The sequence below is a fragment of the Electrophorus electricus genome, chromosome 10 (assembly GCF_013358815.1).
Source record: "Electrophorus electricus isolate fEleEle1 chromosome 10, fEleEle1.pri, whole genome shotgun sequence".
NCBI lineage: Eukaryota > Metazoa > Chordata > Actinopteri > Gymnotiformes > Gymnotidae > Electrophorus > Electrophorus electricus.
Genome location: NC_049544.1, coordinates 10,962,000 through 10,985,855, shown reverse-complemented (window position 1 = coordinate 10,985,855; position 23,856 = coordinate 10,962,000). Strand labels below are relative to the sequence as shown.

The 23,856-nt window shown below is 41.5% G+C and overlaps 1 protein-coding gene across 12 annotated transcripts in view; it reads right to left on the bottom strand.

Moving 5' to 3' along the window:
• Window positions 1-5,542: 5,542 nt before the first annotated feature.
• Window positions 5,543-23,856, bottom strand: part of ptprub (protein tyrosine phosphatase receptor type Ub) — a 137,367-nt gene continuing 119,053 nt past the window's right edge. For 5 of the 12 annotated variants that reach the window (XM_035530546.1, XM_035530552.1, XM_035530545.1 and 2 more), the window contains 12 exons: window positions 23,034-23,051; window positions 20,964-21,000; window positions 19,762-19,859; window positions 18,680-18,796; window positions 17,277-17,431; window positions 16,963-17,098; window positions 16,292-16,441; window positions 12,465-12,779; window positions 11,438-11,563; window positions 9,360-9,517; window positions 8,263-8,398; window positions 5,543-8,153 (listed from right to left, as the gene is read on the bottom strand). In XM_035530546.1, coding sequence (XP_035386439.1) covers window positions 8,091-8,153; window positions 8,263-8,398; window positions 9,360-9,517; window positions 11,438-11,563; window positions 12,465-12,779; window positions 16,292-16,441; window positions 16,963-17,098; window positions 17,277-17,431; window positions 18,680-18,796; window positions 19,762-19,859; window positions 20,964-21,000; window positions 23,034-23,051 — 1,509 coding nt within the window. In that variant the 3' untranslated portion in view covers window positions 5,543-8,090. The remainder of the gene's footprint in view (window positions 8,154-8,262; window positions 8,399-9,359; window positions 9,518-11,437; window positions 11,564-12,464; window positions 12,780-16,291; window positions 16,442-16,962; window positions 17,099-17,276; window positions 17,432-18,679; window positions 18,797-19,761; window positions 19,860-20,963; window positions 21,001-23,033; window positions 23,052-23,856) is intronic. The other 7 variants (XM_035530550.1, XM_035530549.1, XM_035530554.1 and 4 more) reach the window with 3 other exon arrangements.

Here is a 23,856-nt window from a genome sequence, read left to right as displayed (position 1 = left end):
CTGGTCTGCTTCTTTTATATACAGGAACAAACTTCCTGTCTCCCCATGCCATGTTCAATGCTGTTCTACTCTCCTACGACTGAGTGTTCATAAACTGTCCTGCATCTAGGAGGGGGTGTGCCACCAGTCAGGCTATGTTCAAGCATCCCATAATGTCCTCCAAGATCACTGTTTCTTTTTAATTAGCAACCAACACACTGTTCCCCACATCTGCTTTCACGCTAGCTTACGAAACTCACCTGAACCCTTAAAAGGATGTGAGACCTGTGTGAGTGTGTGTGTGAGTGCCTGTGTGTGTGCCTGTGTGAGAGGATATATGAAAGAGTCAGATAAACCAGGTGCTATAAGCTGTGCCCTCCTTGATGTGATAGAATCTTTAATATTTGATTCTAGAGCTAATCTGCTGTCTGTTTGAGAGAGAAGTAGCTTTGTAACATGCCTTCAGAGGCTCTTGTTGGTGCATGGGAGGCTTAATTGGGGCATAACTTTTTTTCTTCAGCTGCCCTATCCCTCTTGTTCTGCTTGTCTCCTGTTTACCTTTTTTTTCTTCTATGCGGCAAAGATTTGGTCTGTCTATCGATGCATCTGTCTTGATTTAAAAAGTCTTAATATGAAGTCCTGACATCTAAGCCATTTTAAAGATGTTTTGCCAATTCTGAAATTTTATATCATTGCCTTCCTGAGATCTAACATGAGTAAGCTAATTTATTACTAAGGACGCTGAATGTACACTCTGCCAAATAGTGTGTCTAGCCTAAATATAGGATACCTTTCTGAAAGATAACAAGCTAACCCTCTAAGTTTTTTGCCTTTTAGATGAAAGACAAAGACTAAAAGACTACATAAACAGGTACAAGATCTGTTCTTTCAGGTCACTGGGCTTTGATGGCCCTTACAGAAAGTGTGGAAAATGTTTGCAGAAGAAAATAAAAGCTATTAAAGTACTACAGCCTTCTTCTTCTGACTCCACTCTACAATTTGAAGAGCATTCTTCCCAGTCATTAGGAGCTAGGCTAAAGAAGATCAGGGAGTGGCATGGAGTGCCATAACACACACCAAAAGGATGCAAACAAAAGAGGAATGGATGATCTGCTCCTTGGAGTCAATTATGCAGAGTCCATCATGCGGAACTGCAAATGCTACAAAGGCATGCCATGAAATCCACAAGACAGTTTAGCAGCCATCTGTGTCCCTCGGCCATATCCATTTTCGCATTATCTTATTTCATAGAAAGTTACACTAAAAAGCCTGATTATTACTTTAAGATTAACACTTGCCTGCAATTGTTTTAGAAAATGAGACTATGTCTGCTGGCAGAATAGTGAGGGAGTTACTCAGTTTGAATCTTCTCTATCCTTTATTTTTTCAGTGCAAATTAATTATTATCATTGCTGCTGTTTTGGGACATTACTGATACAATCATGCAGCGACCAATTAAATAGATGCCTTAAGATTTCATGTCTGGAGTTTGAAGGAGGAGGAGGTTGCATGTGGCTGCTGTAGGCTTTGAGACAGAAGTGTCTACATGAGAACCCAGTGGCAGTTCTGGACTATTTGAACCGCAGAGGAGCCTGTTAATTTATACCTTTCTCCAATTAATATTCTCCAATTAATCCATATTAATCAGTGCATTGTGCACATTAAGTCATTGTTTTCATTCAACATTTTTAAAATTTATTTATTTATGTTAGCCTACATGAATGTTAGAAGAAAGACCTGCTGAGCTTTTTTGTCAAATGGATGTGATTTTTAACAATGGAATGTTCACATCAAGTTTGATACATTTTTTGTTAAACACTGTTAATCCTGTCCTAAATGTTTCATTTTTGCCTTGTTTTTAACATTAACTAAACAGAAAAATATAAATATGCAGACTTTTAAATTAAGCAATGAAAGCTAGTTAGCTAACAGTTTGGGATTGATTCTTCCTTGGCATGAACAGACTATGATACACTTAGAAAACAAAACACAGCTATAAACCATAGCTATATGTTACAAAGCTACTCAGTGATTATATGCTCCTCCATGTATTCATTTATCTTCTACTGTACACAAAACTCTTTGTCACAAATGTTTCCAATCATGGACTGTCAAGATGTTTTCAAGTTGCAGGCTTGTCTCTGCAGAATTAGAATACACGTATTCTAGATGTTGGACAATGTGTGAATTCTTTAAAACATCAGTTTTAATATATAACTAGATGTTTGATCTTAAAACTTAATATTTCCTAATAAATAATTATATTATTTAACTTGATTTACTTTAAAAGCCTTCTTCACATCTAAAATGAAATATGCTAAAGAGCAATATAAATACAAACATAGTAAGACTTGTGCCAGTGAACTACATTATTTCTTTTCTATGGTCAGTATATTAGCACATCCCCTAAGTACCTGAACAATGACATTTAATTATTTCTGCTTCCTCCCAAGGAAACACACTGGTTTGCAACTTTTGCCAGGTAGGCCTAATTGCCCAGTGCTCTCTTTCCTAGGAAACTGGCAGTATTATACCCTAGTGGTGAAAGCCTGATATGATAAAGAGCCAAGCATTCATTGACTAGATAAGGCAAACAGAAACAGATGGCAGCAACCTGAAGCTAACACAGCTGAACCATAACAGCTTGGGAGGAAAAACTGATAAAAAAAAGAAGGGGGGGGGGGGGGCATCCATGCGTCTGGTGCATGGCACTATCGGCACCCCGACTTCTTCTAGGCAGAGATGGTGGCCATTCAGCCTGTTCCACAGCCCACGCATGCACACCGCTGTGGGAGCTGTCAACCTGCACAAGAACATCCAATACATGACCATCTGGCTGGGGCCTCCTGTGCCCACTTTAATGTGCACCGAACCAAATAAAGCCTCCCACCTGCTCCACACACCAGTGGGTACAGATAACCACTGAACACCACAGGCTTTGCTCAAGGCATTTGTTTACACATGTGTGGGCATACACATGTTGTATATATACATACCATGGGATGGTGTTGCATGCAGTACAGTTAAGAGTCTACTGATGAGCAGAGGGTTTAAGAGTAACAGCAGGATAGCATAGAGGAGATAAAAGATGAGGGCCAGTGGCTGTGCCCTGTGAAGGACAGTACAGATTAGTATCTGGAAATGCTGATTAGTGGGGTGTCTGGAGGAAAAGAGAAGAAAGCAAGCATATTAAGGGGCTGACAGTTGAGCCATCTAGCCAAGAAAATCATTCACAGGAAATGCTGGCTATCACATACCTGCTTAAGACAGAAATTCCTTGCAAGGACTGCTCGGACTCCAAAACACATTCTTAGTTTATGTAGAATGTTTTTTTAATTATTAAATCCAAACACATACAAGAAATTGGATCTGATCAGCAAATGAGACATTGCAGCAGGCAGAATACTAATATGCACTTCCTGTTAATTTCTTGTTGGCAGTCTCACACATTTTCATATCAAAGTGCCACTATTTCCCAGATCAGTTCACATTTGGATAAACAAACTCAAATGACACAGGACCTCTATTGGATTTGCTACTCCAAGGCTTTGAAAACGATGCATTGAGCTAGATCAAAGGCTCCGTGTCATGCTTGTTATCACTTTGGGTACATAATATCTCTAAGTGCTTTACTGGTTATGGACATAAGAAAAATGGGAGAACCTTGTGCTCTGGATCAGTTATTGGAAGCTGACATAGGGAGGTCTTGTCCTCTAATTAATCTGGCAAGCCTTTCTGCTTAAACACTGGATCACTTTGAAGGCTTACTAAATTATTCACACACACAATGTCGACTGGCTACTGAAAGCCCAGGCAGAGAGAGGCCTGCAGTGCACTGCAGCCTATAGTCACAGCAGGAGAGGAGACAGTCAGTGATGAGAGGTAGAAGGCAAGCTAGAGGGAGGGAGAAATTGAGAGGCTCTCCAGATCTGAACATAGCCATGGAAGGTGTTATTCTAGGTCATGGCCATATTCATACACCCTCCTCCCATTTCACTCCCTGTATGACATTTATCATATATGTCCTACAGAGCTTGGCCTGACATGAAAAGTCTTTGGACAGCACAAGGTGGCATTTCTTTAGGAAATGAAGAACTTTATTTCTTTTTTTGCAACACCTCTGGTCAGACAGGTGCACTGGACCAGTGGACCAGATTCGTGAGAGTGGTAATGATAGAATAATGATACCTTGAGACCAAAATTAAAGTTTTATAACAATGAAACGTGTCCTCTTTGACTAATGTGATTTATTTATTTGCTTTTATAGAAATTATGGATAAAAATCAGGACTATCAACATCATAGTGAAGTTTTAAAATTAAAGGAATAAACCTATAAAATCTGTATTTTATGTTTAAATCTCTTATCGCTGTTATTCTCCTATATGGGTCTGTCTTCTATTTTGGTTATAGTTTACCTCAACTGTCAAGATCTTATGGTTAACAGTTTTGTAGGTTCAATGACCCTACTACTGGTTAAACTAATTACTTAGGGTTAATCACTATATTTAGGGTCTAGTTCTAAGATCTAATAACCTTGATCTTCTATTTCTCTAACTAACATTATAATCATTCTAAGTAAACATAGTTTGGTTTAACTAGAATCAATTGAGTGTGCTCTAACCACTTAAAACAATATAAATAAAAAAACACAAACATGCAGAATACAAATCATAACACAGTATGCTCAAAAGAAAACACAAATCCCACTCACGTAGCACAAGTCAAATGATCCTTGCGAATGTAATTATTTTACTGCAATTGGCGCAATATGTGTGCAACAGTTTGGCCTACCCCAATGGCTACCTACCCTCAAAAGTTCTCTCCTCGTGAAAATCTCTGACAGCTTACAGGATACCGGTTCACTAAAGTCTTGGGTGGCTCACTATCTAAGATCGCGCGCACATGGTTCAGTATTACTCACAAAGATATGTACTTTACACAGAATTTCACAAAAAAATCATAAAGCAAATATTATCAAATCTCCTATCTTCAGCAATCAATTACTCTACACGAACAGCAGCGTAGGTTCATTCATTTATGCAATGGCCAGTATTACCATGCAATTTTTTTTTTTTCTCACTAATCAGTTTGTGAATTGGTGAGATGTTGAACTTACCAAATTCAAACTCTCCAGCCTCAGATCAACACTAGGGTGAACAAAACGAAAGTGTTTTTCTCCCGAATTCGAAATAAACAGTTTCCCCAGTTTCTCAGTGTTTCGTTCCTCGGAGCCTCACCTACTGACACTCTCTTTATTATCTCATCTAATTGACTTACTGTAGTGGGCATAACCACAGTAAGGGTAAAGTGTATGGCTTCCCTGTTTCGCCATTTCATATTTATCATTCACAGCCTTTACCGCTGCAATATATGAACATAAAATTAAAAGAGGATTAATTTTTTTCCTACTCACGTCTCAGGTTGAGTGTAAAAAACAAGCTATTTATTTCAGTCTCCCCTAAAATTAATAGGAATTACTTGTAAACCTTATGCTGACTTATGTTGACGCTTTAGAGATATAATCATAGACATCTGTTTGAATAAAACCTTCCATAAAATCAATCCAGTCATAGAACCTTTTATTTATCTTCTTTTAAAGACAAACAAAAAATAACAAAAAAAAAAAAATCTTCTATGCCTCAAAGCACTGTGACATATATAACTCCATGTTCCTGTCTTGCCCATGCAAATACATGGCCCAAACACAGAAGTATTTTCAGTCCATTCAGTACCGTACACAAAAAAGGAAAGGAGCCGGTCCAAAGGCCTCCAGAGCAGGCCAATTAGAATGGATGGTAAAAGTCCTCTGTTCTTCCACACTGCTCTAGCAATCTTGAAATACACTAGACAATTACATGACATACTATACAGAAGAAGGGATGGCAAATACGTCTTTGGAAGGAGCGAGGTGAGAATGACTGAATTTTAAATGTGGAGTGACATGGGCTGGGAGGACTGCAGGTGGCCATAGTTTCAAGGGCTTTGGATTGGTTCTTGGGTCACATCCACAGCTGGTTGAAGTTGTAGCATATAATTTGCTGGCATAGTTGCAAATTGAAAGTCATATACAGCACAGTACATTCAACGTTTTTGTTGTTCTTTTTAAATTGTTAAATCTGGCCAAACATAGTGGTTTATTCACATACTATACACAAACTATTCACATAACAAATATACATCTATATGTTCACATACTCTTCACTTCCAATGTGAGTGTCCAGGCACTTTCTGACAAAAGTCCAGGGTTGTAAAGAAATATCAATCCAACACTTCTGCTCTCTATACGAGGCCTTGTCTCAGTATCACTCTCCTGTTTTAAACTGTTCCATCTGTCTGACCATTCAGTGGACTCCCTTGACTCTGTAAGTCATTGGGCTGAATTGTGCTGAGACTGTCACTCAGTGTCAGCTCAGAAGCCTGACATCTGGGGTGACATATGCACAGCAATAAATTCAGCAAACCAGCTGCATTAAAATTGCATGGGTGGCTTTCTATGACAGTTAGCGTGATGGATCTCTAATATGACACTTTCAACAGTTCTGCAGTTGGATCATCATATTGGGTAATGGGCATAACTGCACACTTTGAGATCAAAATGGTAACGGAAACTGTACTATGAAGTGGGTATATGTGGGATTCACTTTGGACAAACAGACAGGCATGTGTGTGGTTGGTGATATTCTTGGGTTTCCTCCTCATGTCTTGTGAATGGCTGCAAAGAGGAGCACCAGTGAAACTGTTCCCACAGTGAAATGGAGAACTGACTTTCTGATGCACAAAGACTGGAATTTCAAATTAAAGGGACATACGTATCTTTAACATATCTTGAGTCCATCTTACATACATAGTCACCTCTCATGAAAGGTTCACAAGGTATTAAACAGATTCCACTCGACAAACACAAGCAAGTCTGAAGAAAAATGATCAGAGGCAGACTCCCCATCTTCAGTTTCATTACCGTCTTTTCGCTTGGGGCGCAATTTCCCCCTTCTTGATATATGCTCCTGTAAAACTCCATTAGCAGCTCTCTTATGCAAACACTGAAAGACAGTGCTGTGCTGGGGTCAACCTGTAATTCACCTCCTGCTTAAGGACATTGAGCAGCTGCACCCTGCTAAAGTACTCCTTTTGCATGCACAAGATGAATTAGCCATCAGACTTGAAACTTAAAGGAGAAGTTCCGCAGACCTTAAATGTATATACAAGCGAGAAAAGAAACAGAAAAAAAACTGTGCCATTGTAAATCAGATAAGCCAACTTGGAGCCATTTGATTTTGTGAGCTTTCCCTCCATTCTGGGAAACAGTGTGCATACCACCATGTAGTGTAGGAAGAAACAGACTCCGCCTCTACAGACCAATATGCTGCATTGTCAGTGGTCCAGGCATAGGAGGTCCAAGACACATGTACTCACAAGACAACAATCATATTTTGTCCAAAAACTAGTTAGAAAACCGGTGTCCAAAGGTGGAAAAACTATAGCTGGGCATAGAGGTGCACTAAAGAGGCATCATAGTCTGAAGAGGCAGTTGATGGACCGCTGACTGCTGATCTAGTTTTTTTCAGTGTATGCAGGCGTGTGTGTGTGTGTGTGTGTGTGGACAGATCAGGCCTTAGATGTCTGACTCTAGTGCACTGCACATAAAGGGAACACATTCAAGTGACATCCATTTTATTTCCTCAGTCCGATCATCTAGAGACACTTCCAGGTGTTGTGCAGTCCTAGCACAGCATAGAGCACATCTCGGAGAAAATGAATTGAAGTCACACTCGCTCATGGTGTTCAGTATCAGAGCAGGATTTGGGTTATTTCTGGAGGATTGCTCACAGCCTGGGGAGAATGGTGGGGGGAGGCAATGAAAAACAACACTAAACCACAAACAACTATGACACAGAGGGACAACCACATCCAGACATTCCGGGACAAAAGGTGGAAGTCTCTGTTCACATTTATTTTCCATTCGTCCCTTCCTAGGTGAGACATAGAGAGAACGAGAGCGAGAGAGACAGAGAGACAGAAAAAAGAAAATAGAACAGGGAGAGAAAGAGAAAGAAAAAGAACAAGAAAGAAGCTGCTGGCAGTCTTGGTCTGCACTGTAAGGCCAGTGTTGCTATCTGACCTCCATGCACTCCAGAAATTCCAGCACCAGGTCATAACAGAAGCGATACTGTTCCTGGGGAAGACATACACCGAACCAAACATCAGATGAGTCATCTTGCTGGTCAGTGATCTCAAAAACAGTACAACTACACAGTCCACTCGCTCTGCATCTGTGCACCTACCAGAGACTCCACCATGTTGGGCTTGGAGTTGCGCAGGGTCTTGACGGCATAGAAGACATCCACTATATTCTGGTACTGGATCATCTCCATGAGAATGGTACATGCACAGAACGTGCCACTACGGCCACCACCATTCCTGTATAAAACCAAGAAAAACATCCAATCCTCACGCTGCCATACACACAGGAATTCAATATACAATTGCAGTGCACTAAGTACAGCCAGTAAGTTGTGGTTAAAGTCTGTGGGCAGTCATATCTACTTTCATTTGGCATTTCACAGTCAAACAACCTGAGCAAGCAGCATTCAGTGGGCCACTGGAGCAATGCTGAGCGGTACCAGAAGCTAGATGAGGTGAAAGTGGGATAATCAATCGCAGTCAGAGTCTTGGCAGCTGCAGATGCAGTGCTGAGAGGAGCTACTGTATTCTGCATTAAACCATAATTGATTTCATCTTCATAATCTCATTCCCCCTGCTAGCAGAGAATAACACTGTGTGACAGCTCTGAGTGATGTGGTGCTTGGGCACAGGTGGAGAGGCAGCACATGCCTGTAGGCACAAATGAGGAGCGCTCTGATAACCTCTGCTATCTCTGGACACATTGGGTTGTATGAACGAAAGAACCATGATTACAGGTAACAAAAATCTATTTTTTGAGCCATGTGGAAACTAATTTTCATGCAGGAGAGCACAGACCTGTTAAACAACTACACTACAGGCGAAATGTTTAGACCACAAACTTCTAGAAATTACAGAAATGTAATATATCTGTGTAATAAGTTAATTAACATTAACAAAAGGTTTTTAACTTGTATTCTCAGTAAGTTAAATCCAATATAAACTGGATTACTAAGAGATCCATTACAGGCCTGATCAATTTCCTTAGTACACCTTGCTGTTCTTTCTTGTCTAAATAGTTCTATGAAAGTTTTAAAATATGTTTTGGATCATTGTTATATTGCATCAGTTCAGTCAAATTATTTTCAGTCTAGAGAATTACTGCTTTCTTCCTGTAGTGCATTTCCACCACTGCTTGTCAGATCATCAGATCCTGCTGCTGACAATGGCATGTGCGGTAAGTGTGCGCAGGACTCACAGACAGTGCACCACTGTGCGCCCCTCGCCACACTCTCTCTGCCATTTCTGTACATGGGCCAGCAGGTTGAGGAAGGCCTTCCTGGAGTCCGGCACGTCGCGATATGCCGACCAGCGAAGGAACTGGAACTGGCACACCATCAGCTGACCCTCCTGGAGCTAAACATGGACAAGAAGAATGGGCCATAATATATCATCCTGCATGAATCAGTGAGTGTGTTTATGAGTATGAGCACAGAGATTTGTCTCTCAGGAGTGTAGACTCAGCAGGCCTCTGGATTCTGATGAATGAGTCAGGGGAAGCACAGAACTAGACAAAGACACATGGGCCGGGATGCCCTCACTTCTCTGGTCCAAAACTCAAGCTGAATTAATATTCAGCCCTGTGGCACCCTTATAGTCTCACTCAGGACAGAATGCCTAGCAATGTGTTGACCAATGCTCAACACACTTTTAGAAAGAGCAGCTTCAGCAGTTTTAGGCTGATGGGAGGGGCTTATCAGGTCAGTCAAACAAGATCAGGTCCAGAGCATCTTTCTCATTCTGTACATGTACACACTGGCATATATGATAAGTGGAAAACTAGAAGTGAAAATATGTAAAGCACAAAGAGTCAAAGCATTGGTCTGTTTCTGAGCTGGGTTGTCAGTGTGAGGGAGAACGACAGGCAACCAGAGTTTATTATATGACAAGGTTGCAGAGCTGCCGCTTGTCATGCAGATAGGCAGCAGGGATTTGACAGACATGGACAACCACTGACCGAGCAACCTCTCATAAGTCTCTACTCACTCCCCTCCAACAACTCAGAAACACAGTCAATCAAAGAGCCGTTCTGTCTGTGAAAACCCTCAATTTGTTTTCTTCACCTGTGGTGCCAGCCATGCCTACTGCACACATTCTGCATGTCACAGTCTCCACCGGAATATGGTAGGTGTGCTTTATGAACATATCAGGCAAAAGGGGTATGCAACCACAGAATACCACATACCCACTGCAAGGGGAGGTTTATAATGCATCCTCAGGAAAGCAGAGGTGGAACCTCTTTCCCAATGATGCACTGGTCCACACTGAAAATTAAAGCTTGACCTTTGGTGGCATGCTTGATAAAAGAATATTTACATTACTGTTGTTGAACACTTATTTATAATACTCATTACTTGTCCCCCAAGTGTGTTTTGAATTAGATTTGTTCTGTTCTTTACTAAGAGCACAAATACCATGTTGTCTGTGGTAACAGACAGTTTGCTACAGGTCTGGTAGATGAAGTCTGATTTACAGTTAGCCTGGAATAGCACTTTATGTGAATTTCATATGGGTCCTTTACTTTCTATATGCTGCTGTGGCTCTCTTACAACATTAATGTTTACTCAGTTCATTATGGCCAAACACCAAACAGTGACAAACAGCAAATATCAGCAATAAAGAAAATACAACTGAGAAACTGTTGAATAATATAAAAGCTAAAACACTAAAATGTACTACAAAACTGTGAACTTTTTATAGACTATATGGTTAATTTTTAAAAGGCAGAAAAGAAATACCTTTTTTTAAAGTGGAACATGAAAGAATGAAGTTTCTAGACTGTACTACTTAAGCAATAGTGTCACACCTTAAACTATTTTCGATTTCTATCAAAATTAAAGGTTTTATTTGCCACCATTTTAATAACATTTCTCCTCCTTTAATGTAATATTAACTCTTCAACAAAACTTAGGGTCTGCTGCTCAAGATTACACAGAATGTGTCAGAAGAGCTAGGAATCTCTGAAAATAGTATCATAAGGAAATATGAAGGGTGTTATCCCACAAGCTAGTTGGTACTTTGCAGGCCTGTGTCATAGCAACAGCTCATATAATATACTTTGAAATTCATAACATTTTTGGTATCTTCTTGGCATGGTGCTACACATCAGTATAAGGAACCAAGAGTAAAAGTTTTTAGAATAGTTGCTTCTAAAACCTCACAGGCCCAGGATTTGAGGAACCATTTTTAACAGCATGCAGAAGAAATACAATAGTTATATTTGCAAGGACATCACTGTACACAGATATTTGCAAGGACATGATGATTGTGACTCACTCTTGTGACATTTTTGACCCGGAACAGGCGCGTGATGATATCCTCATCAGCCGACATGGAGAGGAATTCCACCTGCATGGGGCCGTACTGCTGGAGTCCAGGCTCGGGCCAGTACTGTACACACGGCTAGTAAATATCAGAAAGGAATATCAATGAAGGTTACAGGAAGGAAATAAAACTTACACTCAAGTCTTGACAATGATCTGGGCTCTGTTTCAGAGATTCTGTTTATTGAAGGTCAAGTGTCTCTCAGTTAGACTCATCATTCCAGGTTTAAAGCAGAACAAAACAATGGAAGACACAGTGAGGACCTCTGCAGCACCAAGACAATAACTAGCTCAATGGCCAGCTGAATGGTAAAAGAGGAGATAGTATTCCTATACCAAAAGCATTCGATGAGAGTCACTTACATTATATAATGAGGGAGTGAGAGGAAGAAAGAGGCCTTAATGAGGTGACAGAGAGAGAGAGAGAGAGAGAGAGAGAGAGAGAGAAAGAGAGAGAGATAATACTTTGACTGCTGTCTTCAGAGACAGAGCGGTATTAACATTGTGACACAGGCAAGCAAGGAAATAAATATTAATAAACATGGACTGCATAAAGAGAAGGTGGGAGGAGGGAGGAGGGAAGAGAAGAGTGAAAAAGGAGACATGAGACTGAAAGAGAGAAACACACAAGAAGGAGTGGTAGAGAGAGAAACTACTTGCTAATGTATGTGAAGAAAAGGAAATAAGCCCTAATCCAGTCAAGTATAAAAGGAAGAGAACTTGAGACAGAATGATACTGAGTAAATGGCTTTGTGTGAGCACACAGCAAGACATGAAGGGAAGACGACAATGGAGAAGAGAGTCTGCAGAGACTCTGCTACTTGGAAGACACAAAAACAAGCGCCATATGGAGGGGAGGGGAAAAAAAACACAGCAATTTAGCACAGGAAAAAAGCATGTCTTAAAATGCCATACAAACTGGTCTTCTATTTGTCTATGGACCCAAGTTGTTTCATATGGCCACAAGGGCCAGAACCCACCCAGGCCGAATTGGACTGGTTGAGCTGGTTGAGCATGATGATGGAGGTGCAGCCGTAGTCGAACACCAGCCTCCAGAAGTCAGCTGTGGTGCCAGGGAGAGGGTGCGGGGTCACTATCAGTGCTGCTGGGCGGTGGAAGCTATCCATCAGTGCGGCGTTGATGTAGTTGTTGCTCTCGCCCTCGGTGGTGACGAGGAAGGCGAGGGCACGGTCAGGTGGCAGCACATCCATGCTACGATTCCTCTCGCGGTTCCGCGGCAGCAGCGCAATACTGCACTCTTCCACGTCCAGGTGAGGGGTCACGGAGTTCAGAGTCTGCATGAAAGACAGGCAGCAGGGTTCGTGTCAGGCATTATATTGCACAGCACAGTACACTGTATTATGTATGAACTCTTTGTGTCATTATTTCATGGCTTCAAGTTTGTCAGTGACTGACAGCTCAATGTAGGGGCTTTGGTAATGCCAAGGTTGTTTTTTCCTTTTCTTTGTTTTTTTGATATCCATGGATAAAGCGGACGAGGACGACAGAATGTGGAGAGGAAAGAAAGGAGTGGGGTGGAGAGGAGAGAAAGAGGGCAGAGGGCAGAGGAGGAAGGGCAGGGGGCAGAGAAGAATGAGAGGAGAGAGGTGGGGCAGAGAAGAGACAGAAGAGAGGCCAGAGAGGTGAGAGGGCAGAGCGCAGAGAGGAGAGAGAGAAACAATAGGGGATACTGAGGGGGGAAAGAGCTGCCAAGAATGACTCAGGGTGCGTGGTGGCATTATGGTGTTTTACACTGCGGACGAGCAGCAACATATGTCTGGCCAACTCATGCTCTCTGCAGCTTCTGGGTTCAACTTCTAAAACATTTCCTATCACTCAGGCACATAGCGACCGAACTGACTGAACAGAAACTGGAAATCAGGCCAGCCTCATCCATAATGAATAGGAATGTTATGATCCTGTCAAAAGGAGTGCTATTAAAACAGCAGTGTAGCATAGCATAGAGCTCTGTGCACAAATGCCTGTCTGCTGTGGATACTAAGTAAAGCCACATGCTGCTCTCTAATCAAAAGTGTAAATAGATAATGGGAATGCTAATAGAAAAGATGTTGACTGGAGTAATGTATTTTCCCTACACAGAAAAATTTGTACACAGACTTAGAGAGACAGAAAGGGTGAATGCTGAGTGAAAGTCACAGAGACAGGCTTGCCAGATCAAAGCATGGAAAAACATCCAGCTGTGAAACCATAATCTGCCGCTCCATAATCCCAGACAATGCTATGCCTCTTCCTTTTGCCCTAGTAAGAAACCAAGGATGATAAATGCACTATACATCATATAGTGCATAAAAAAGTACAACACTGTGTTAGTGTTCAATGGGAAAGAAGAGCAGAAATGATTTAGTGCCACATTTCTTTGATATGTGATCCCCTTAAATCAATAGTGCTGCTCTTAACTGGCAGTTTGGAATTCTGCCTTGGATAAGATAACCTATAAGTGCTAGGTTTATCCTCTGAAGTGAAAATGGTCTAGCTGCAGATCAGAAAAGTCCTAACACACAGAGAGATTTGGATAAAGCTATTACCTATTTATGTGCTATAATCCAGGAAAATATATTGCACAATCAATAGTACAATCGATTAACCTCAGTCCTCAATTGACTCCATCTTCAAGGGTATTTGGGGCCACACTCACATGCACACTCACACACACTCACACACATACATTTCTTAGTAAACACTGTTTATTGTATTTTAAATATAACATATTTTTGCAAATGCTATCATTATATATAACACATATTACAGCAAACAAGCTATTTTAGTTCATTTTAATGCTGTTCTTTCAGCACTTTCACTTTTTTTGTTTAAGGATCTTCTAATTCTTTCAGTCACCACGTCCCACCACCATGCAGTGCTGTGCATAAATAATTGGGAAGTGGTGATTGTTGGTGATGAGACTCTGTACACCAGCATTTGATTTGAAATGAAACATTGATTATAAGGTGCGGAACATCAACTTTAATTTGAGTGTATTTACATCTACACTGGGTGAACTGCTTAGAAATCAATGCTGCTTTTATTGAACACATAACCCATTCATGGAGCCCACAAGGCTCTTGACAGGCCAGGTCATTCACCCACCCTGAACCCCAGTAAACAAGCATTATATTTACTTAAGACTGAAGCTGAAAATCCCAGAAAGTGAACCAAACTAGCAGAGCTCCAGGGAAAGTACTCAGTATGGAGAGATGTCTAAGTCTCACATTTCCCATAGTCTTTGATTTCAAAGGTTGTGTTAATGTGTCCAATTATTTTTAAAAAGGGCCAATTCCTTTTGGGTATCCACCAATGTAGATATAAAAAAAAAACAAATGTAAAACCTAACATTCTGTACTTTAACCTTTTGGTCATTGTTCTGCTTCAAATCCAATGTGTAGGAGTAAAGAAAAAAAAGTGTAATGATCCAACTAAAGCTCTCTCTTGCTCTCTCTTTTTGTGTGTGTGTGTGTGTGTGTGTGTGTGTGTGTGTGTGTGTGTGTGTGTGTGTGTGTGTGTGTGTGTGTGTGCGCGTGCGCGCATGTGAATGTGTGTGCTCACAAACAGATATGCATGCGTGCCACATGTCTGTGTTTAGGCTGTCAAAAAGGCATTAAGCAGCACAGAAGCTTACTGCACAGAGAAGTGCCCTGTGCAACCCTTCCATCTCTTCATATCTGTCTCTTTGTGAAAATTGTTCAGGCCCAGCTGCAAATGGTGGGCCTGAGCTCCTGATCAGATTTGACAGCAAAGTGAACAGAAAGCCATTTTCACGCCAATTTCTAAATCTTTATGGATGAGTGCTTGTGTCATAATCACACTCCCTAGCTGCTCAGGATGTTATTGTGAAGAGTGCAAGGTTTCAATGAATAATTGGTTTAATATACAATTCCACACTGCAGATAAAATAAATATATAAAAGTGACATTAAATAAATATTCAATTGCTGTCCTAGTCCTAAACTATTAGTGGTTATATTTGATTATGCACTTGGTACTGGTCACATTTTCAGAGTTATTCACTGAAGCATAATTTGATTAAATTCAGTTCATTAATAGACACTGTCACAAAGCAGCTTTACAGAAATCTGGATCCAGATACAAGCAAGCCAAGTGCAATCATAGCAAAATTACCTTTCTGAGATGGACAGAGGAAGAACTTCTGAAGACACTAGACTTAAAGAGGACTTCTCCTCATCTGGGAGACATTGAATTGTGAAATTTTAGTTGCTGTGCATAGGGCTATTTTGAAATAAAATTTGAATCATATCATGTAAATGCTAATTTAACTATAATGTCTTTATTTAATAGGTTAAATGCATGAAAGCTATTACTATTTAAAATGCTTGGGACACTTCTGGGACTGTCTTCATATGCTTATTTTACTGTGAGTGCCTTTTATCTTAAACTTATCATAAGTGGCTGTATGAGTATGATAGTCCATCATTTTTGCATGTCCTTGGCACTGTTGACTCAAATAACATTTGCCATCAAGAGTGGCTGTTAAAGCTGTGGACAGTGTTTTACAAATGTTTCATAAGTCTCACCTTGATAGTTTATTGCATCTGATAAACAAGAGTGCAAGTTATTGATTATAAACAACATAAACCATTTTATACCTGTTTCCTATGACTACAGCTTTTGGTGACACACCCTCCCACTCACACAACCACCCAAATAATCACACATTGTTGATTAACTCTTGTACTATGGTCATGTCCACTTAATGTGGGGAATATTGGAAAATGCTCACTCTGAGGCAGAGTACAGTCCCAGGATTCTGAGCATGTGGAAGAAGGGAGACTCACCTGGAACTCTTCTCGGAGCTGTGAGGAGTTGCTCTGTGAGTCGACCCTCAGCATCTCTTTATAGGTAAGAGCAAACTCGTTTACTGGAATAGCTGTCTCCCCACACAGACACGCTTCCAAGATGGCATCGTGAATGAATATGTACTGCTCCTGTATGGGAGATGAGAAAATGAAAAGAGGGAAAGTGGAAGAGAGTGAGAGAAAGAGAGAGAGAGAGAAGGGGGAGAGAGAGAGAAAGAGGGAGAAGGATTAATGAAAGAAAAGTGGGAGGGAGAAATCGGATACAATATGTATTCTGATTAAAGTTAATAAAATGCTTGGGGACAAAACTGGTCTAACCTGCCCTGATCTAAATTAAATGTTTGCTAGAATGTTCAAAGTACATTGTGAGTGTACATGTGTGTGTGTTTAAAGATAAATAGCTCTAAACAAACAAAGACTTGTAGGAAAATTTTATTAAAGTGTTGAATAAACAACTACAAATGTAATAAACAAAATGAATCTCATATTTACATAATAAAGTTTAGATGCAAATAGAGATATAAAGGCAAAATGCCAACACAAAACAGAAAGATACATTAAGATCTTTATCAGTGAGTTATGTACACAGAAATCTTAAAACCCACTCTGAAGCTATAATCTTTACCAAGATTGTGTGTGTGTGCTCCTACCTCGGTTTGGATCATATTAATGCGGCGGGAGCAAAGAGTCTTTACACAATTGTAGATGTCCACCACTCCCTCACACTCAGCCATGTCCAACATGACATCTAGCACGATATAACAGCCTGTCCGGCCAGCCCCCATACTGTAGTGCACACACGAGCAAACCATGTTACACAGCAATAAACATCTTCATTCAGCAGCATGCCAGAAGCTACAGCACTGAAAGAAAAGATGCTATATGCCACCCCATGGAGACCTGCAGTAGGCGGCAGGGTGGCAGCAGGCACTAGCTGTATGATGCAGAGTGAGGGTGGGCACACCTGCAGTGGACCACCACGGGCCCAGCGTCAGGTGGTGTGGATGCTTTGATGCGGCGGATGAATGCTAGCAGCCCCGTGGCGTGGTAGGGCACACCGTGCTCGGGCCATGAGCTGAAGTGGAACTGTTGCACCTGGTGCTTGGCAGAATAACCCCTCTGTAGGACAAGCAGCAAAGCTCTGCTGGACACTTCCATGACACCGCACATTCTTCATATGCCTGAATTAGGTTAAACACTAATGTATGTTCCCAGGGTTTAACAGATGATTTTCTGTTATGTAATAAATATTTGGAGCATTTGTAAGTGTGTAAATAAGTTATATAACCCAATTTAATATACATTTTAAACTCTATACCTACCCAACATTGTACTTTTCTGTTTTGCTTTTCTGTTATTAAAGTCTTCGATACAAGTAGTATGCAATTGCAAACCCAGAGAGCCCCTTTCCCAGTGACACCCAGAGTGCTGCTAACCATGTTCTGTTTCTATTCTAAACCTGCTAGGACAACTAGTAATTTTACACACAGACAGCTCAGAGATTTACTTGGTAGTGCAGCTCAGAGAATGCCTGTTCCTAGTGTGTGACTACAGCAGCATTACTGACAGCAGTGCTACACATTGCCCACCCCGAATAAGCACAGGGATTCTCCAGAAGTGGGAGCAGCTGACAGTGATGTAGCAATGCTCCGTGCATGTTGCTCGCTGTCACACACACACATATATACACACCCCTCCACCTCTGGCTCTGAGTGATAGACAGGTGCATGGCGCTGGTTAAAACACACATCAAAGAACTCCAACTGACTTGTGTCTCTGCACAGTAACAGGAGTAGGCGGGGGGTTAGGGAGTAAAATGGAAGAAGGCTAAACTCAGTTTATCCCTCTGTAATCCTCCCTCCCCAGTCCCCTGTGTCCTCATTCCTTAGTCACAGTTTCAGACAGAAGTTTATGAACTAGACTTGAGTTAGTATCCTCAGAGGCAGTCCTCTCACTGAACCAGTGTGTGTGTGTGTGTGTGCGCGCGCGCATGTAGGTCTGAGTGTGTGTGTGTGTGTGTGTGTGTGTGTGACATTCCTCAATAGAGGACAAGGACACCATGACAGGCCTTTTTAGAACATGACTACATTGCAATTAAAAAAGCAGTTTAGACTTGTGATATTATGCTAACATTAGTGACAGTACAGGTGCTGTATTGCACATTCATTAAAGAATCAACAAGATCTTATGTAATGTATGTTTTTACAGTATTATCTGTTTTCAAATAATAATATGTAATATATTTTATAACCTCCCCATAAACACTTGCATACTTTAAACAGATTGACCATAGAGATGTCAGAAGGCTAGGGTAGTCCTAGCATTCTTCAGGCCTGGCTGTAAGCGTGCTGCATGGAAGTGTCTTACCCTCTCTAAGGAGAATGTGCGCACTACGTATTCTGCCAGTGTCTCTGTCTTCAGCAGGCTGATCTTGATGTCTCCGTACATCTCTGTGTCATCAGGCCAGTATTTACAGCACTTAACCTGCTCATGAACACAGCGTGAACATACACACACACACACACACACACACACACACACACACACACACACACACACACACACACACACACACACACACACACACACACACACACACACACCACGAGCTTGAACGCCTCCAGCAAAGATGCACATGTAGCAGATCAGAGAAGATACTGCACCGTAGTGAAAACTGAGACAGAGAAACCATTTTTAACTTTAAAGGTTTGTAAAATCCTTGGTGTGAAAAAATAGGCCATTGAATTTCCATTATGTTAAGACATGTATAAGTTGAAAACAATGCTGTCATTTATGGCCTTGCAGTCAAAGACAGGGGACTAACACTGCACAGCAAACTTAACCACATTTTATGAGCACTGTTGTTGTTGCTGCTTTTCTTATGGCCATAACAATTACAATAAGTGGCACTTCTGGCATGGGGCTTTATGCTTGATCCATTTTTTTGCTGGCATTCATGGCTTTTATCATATTCGGCAAAGTGTATTTGGCATAATAGGATGACAATTTCGTAGCAATACGGGCCCAGTCATTCTAGTGAGCACTTCCAGTAGCAAAGTCCACCCTGAGAGAAGTGATCTGTGTGTGAAATGGAGGAGCATAATGAGGGACAGGCGGTACGAACATGGGAAAGGGGACAAAATAATGATGCCAAATGCACTGAGGGTGAGCCATGATAACAGAAGCGCAAGCCTAGGCATTACAGTGATTGCCCAGCAAACAAAACATCATTACGATTCCCAGTAAATCCCACCATTTTTTAAACAATCAATGTATACACAGACAAAGACAAAGAGAAATGCATGGAAAGACATACAGGGATGAGTGTATAAACAGAGGGTGGAAGTGGGAAATGAGTGTTGAGCTTTGCTGTGGCGGCGGGCATTAGCGTTGCACGTAGATGGGCATAGGACAGGTTGGTGCAGATGGGAAGGCTGCTGCTGACATACCCTGCCCACCTCTACAAGCTTGGTGATCATCACAATGCTGAAGCAGTTCTCTTGCCACACCATCCTCCAGAAGTCGTACACTGTCTCTTGTTTGGGTCCTGCGTGCGTGCACACACACACACACACACACACACACACACACACACACACATATTCCCATACAGTGATTCAATGGCAATCAGTGCCAGTCAGCAGTCTTCATATCTAAAGTGTCATTGTGTGTTATGAGGCAGTGCTGTAATTCAGAGCTTCTGAGGGAGTCATTTAATAGCAGCTAGTTCTGCTGACTGGAGAAGTGTTTTAAACATCAGAAAAGGATGTGGCATGCTGGGAGAGAAAGCAAATTTGAGTGTGAGTGTGCCTTGAAATTCAATAGGGGAAGACACACATATGCCACACACAGACAATTATTTATTTAAGGAAGTTCTGAAATGTAAGGAGAGGAGGGGTGGCAGTAGACCTTGAGTAACTTTGATCAAGGGCCTGTGAGAGACCCAAGATACTGGAGGGGATCGAGTAAACCTAAATGTGAAACATTCTCCCTCGCTCTCTCTCTCTCTCTCTCTCTCTCACACACACACACACACACACACACACACACACACACACACACACACACACACACACACACACACACACACACACACACACACACACACACACACACACACACACACACACACAGCCTTGACCAGAGGGTTCAAAGGTGTTGCCATGTGGAGGGCAAAGCAGTGTGGGGCCCATGTATGAAGAGTAATCTGCTCTACAGGGTCTCCCTTCACACAGTCCTACATACTGTTTACAGCTGTAATTAACACTGCTCAGGAACCATTACCTTCAGTTCTTCAGGTAGAATGAGTGGCCCTATTATGTTTATCTCTCTTTATCTCTCATGTTTATCTCTCTTTCTCTCTCTCACACACACACACACACACGCACGCATGCACATGTGCAAGCACGCACACACATACACACGCATACACACACACACACACACACACACACACACACACACACATACACACACAGACAGACAGACAGACAGACTAATGAGGAGGTCTCAGGACCCCATGGGATCTTTCAAGGACCTAATGGGATCTCATCTTGATGAATGGAGACCAAACACACACACATTCGCAACCATACACACACATGTACACAGGCACTTTGGCAGTCTGGTGGGGGCACACAGAGATACTCACCCTGTGTGGCAATGAAGTGGTTGGATCGATGGTAGCCCTGAAACAGAGGCAAGGGAACATGCTGAGTAAGCCATCTGTGTCTCAGTAAGACAAATGAGCACCTCCCTCTCTTGTAATATGTCACTTTTTCTGTTTCCTTTTCACCTCCTCTCTCTCTGCCCCTGCTCTGTCCCTCTCTCTCTCCCCCTCTCTAGCTCTACTCTCTATCCCTCGACCTTAAATGTCCTCAAGAGGAGTTCCAAATGTACAACATGAGCTTTAAAAATGTTTCAGTGCTATTTTGAATTGGGCAGAGTCAAGGCACTGTTGACTTTGGTATTCTGCAAAAACCTATCTATTTACAAATTCATCCATAAGGGCCTGGACTACTACAGAGCACTTCCCTAGAAACAAGCAGAGGATCTCTAGATCAGGAGAAGCATCTAGGCTTATATCAGCAGCGCAACACTGTCTAGCACTCAAAGAGAGCGAGAGACACTCGAGGCGTGCTGTGTACTGCAAAGCATGTCGTTGATGCATCAAGGGGAGTGTTCTGTCATGGAGCTATCTGCAGATGCTGCTGCAAATTGGATGTGTTTTCATTAAACAGCCAGTGGTGGAAATAATGGAGACATGACTTTCATTGTCACTGCTACATTTAGGCAGCACTGAAACTACACCTTTTATAGACGATCTGAAAACCAAACTATTATCCGTGCGCATATTCAAACAGACACAGAACAGAGACAAAACACAAAAAGAGAGATTCGTGCATGGAGATCCCAGCACTTTTCCCTCGGCAAAATGATCTGTCAGATCAAGTCTGCGGTGCTTGGAGAGAGAGTGGCACAGCTACGTGCATCAACTTTCTGATTACGTCCAACTCAATGGAAGGCTTTTGTCTCAAAGATAATCAAACGCTAAGTGGATATGGGGCTTCTACATCTTGGCTGATACTAGCACGACCAGGAAGACTTCGATATGGGTTGTGTCAGCTCTCAGGAACCTGACATGGAAGTCAACATGTAGAAAGAACAAACCAGAAACAGCAGATTGCTTCGACTCTGCTTTGAGACAGCTTGCACTTTTGAATTTATCTCACCCTAAATCTCTCGATATCCGTGCAGCTCAAACTCAAAACAACTGCCCCAGTGTTTGGAGATTAAAGAGAAATCTGACATAAAAGCACTGAATGTGTCCCTGACTACCACCTTTCCTTCCTAATAGCTGATCATGCTAACACAGCCAGAACAGCCAGAGGGGAAAAGCCATCCCCAAATTTCTGATTGGATCATTTGGAGCTATGCCCCAAAGCCTAGCAGGATTTAGTGATGTCAAAGTGGAGTGAAACAGCACACTTGTTCTCCTAGAAAAAGTCAGTATTTCTACATGTCCCAGTACTTTATTAGAAATGTACTGTGTCTTGTGAATCAATTCAGAACCTGGCAAAAATATGTTTTGTATCACACATTTATGAATATTTATCTGAAAGAACATGGCAAGGACAGAAAACTGGCCAGTAAATAATAGCTATTAGAACTATTATTCCATAGTTTTATTCGCAGTTATTCAGATTTGTAAAAGAGATGCAATGTTGCTATACGCATCTCCTAAATATGTGATTCAAATAATTTATTCTAACTCTGTGATGGAAATACCTTTTAAAGACATGGTCTTTTTAAAAGAGCAATTAAAAATTTCATGGTACTATGTCAATATGCAAAGATTATCTTCTCTTTTATTTATTCACCTTCAAAAATTCTGTAAAGACGAGACAGAGGCCTTTCAAAAAGTCTGTCGGTTTATGACTTTAGTTCATAATGATTAGATCAGGTATGGTAAAGCTTGGGTGCAGAACAGATGGAGGCCAGGAGCTTGTGCTCCTTGGGAGGTGTGGGAGGTGAACACAGAATGGAAAGACAACAGCGAAAGCACAGCATGTTGCTAAACAATGGTTCCCATGATTCATCAGTGACACCGTGCAATGGAGGCATCTCCACTCCTCGACAACAGAGGAGTCGGGTGAGCGTGAGAAAGAGTGTGAGAAAGAGGGGAAAGGAGGAAGAGGAGGAAGAGCAGCAAAGTACTTACTTCCCTGTTTATCCGAATCTACAGGGTCCAAAGTCGTAGAGGTGGGGAGAGGGTAGAAAAAGAGAAGACAGAGGCTAGTTAATGAGGAGCTGAAAGAAATGTGGGAGCAGGGGGATTGACAAATTACACAAAGGAGGAAGCTGGAGAACAGAAAGGGAGAGAAATGGGAAGAGAGAATAAGAGTGAGTAAAAGAGACAGAGAAAGGAAAGAAGTATTAGCATACGACATTAGAAATGGATGTATATACTTGTATGAGTGTGGAACACTTGTTTTCATACTTGTATGAATGAAAGTAGATGTGGATGTATTTTTTTTATATACATTTATCTCTGTGTGTGTGTGTGTCTGTGTGTGTGAGTTTGTAGTGTATATGTGTGTATATGCATATATGCATATTCACACATGCTCAAATAACAATGTAACATTCTGCTTCTGACTAAAAGCATCCTGTCTTAATCCACCAGACTGTTAAACAAAAACCTTAAAGTGAAATAAGAAACAAAATCTGAGAGCTCTGGCCTCTGGAATGGCCAGCTACCCTCTTACTAAACTCTATTCTACTAAACACTACTATTACAATTGAGACGATTTGCTAAAAACGTACTCTGGGAACACTGGCCCAGAGCCATCAGAGACACAGTTTGTGGGTACAGGAGCATTGGACACATGCACATTTACTTTAACTGCCACTGTCATCATAATGGGGAGTGTAAATAAGGGGGCCTAAATGTACCTTAACACACTCCCTAAAAGCTTCTTCTTACTGCTCATTTAACCAAAGCATTAGCAAGAAGAGCACATCACTTCAGCCTAATCAAACAC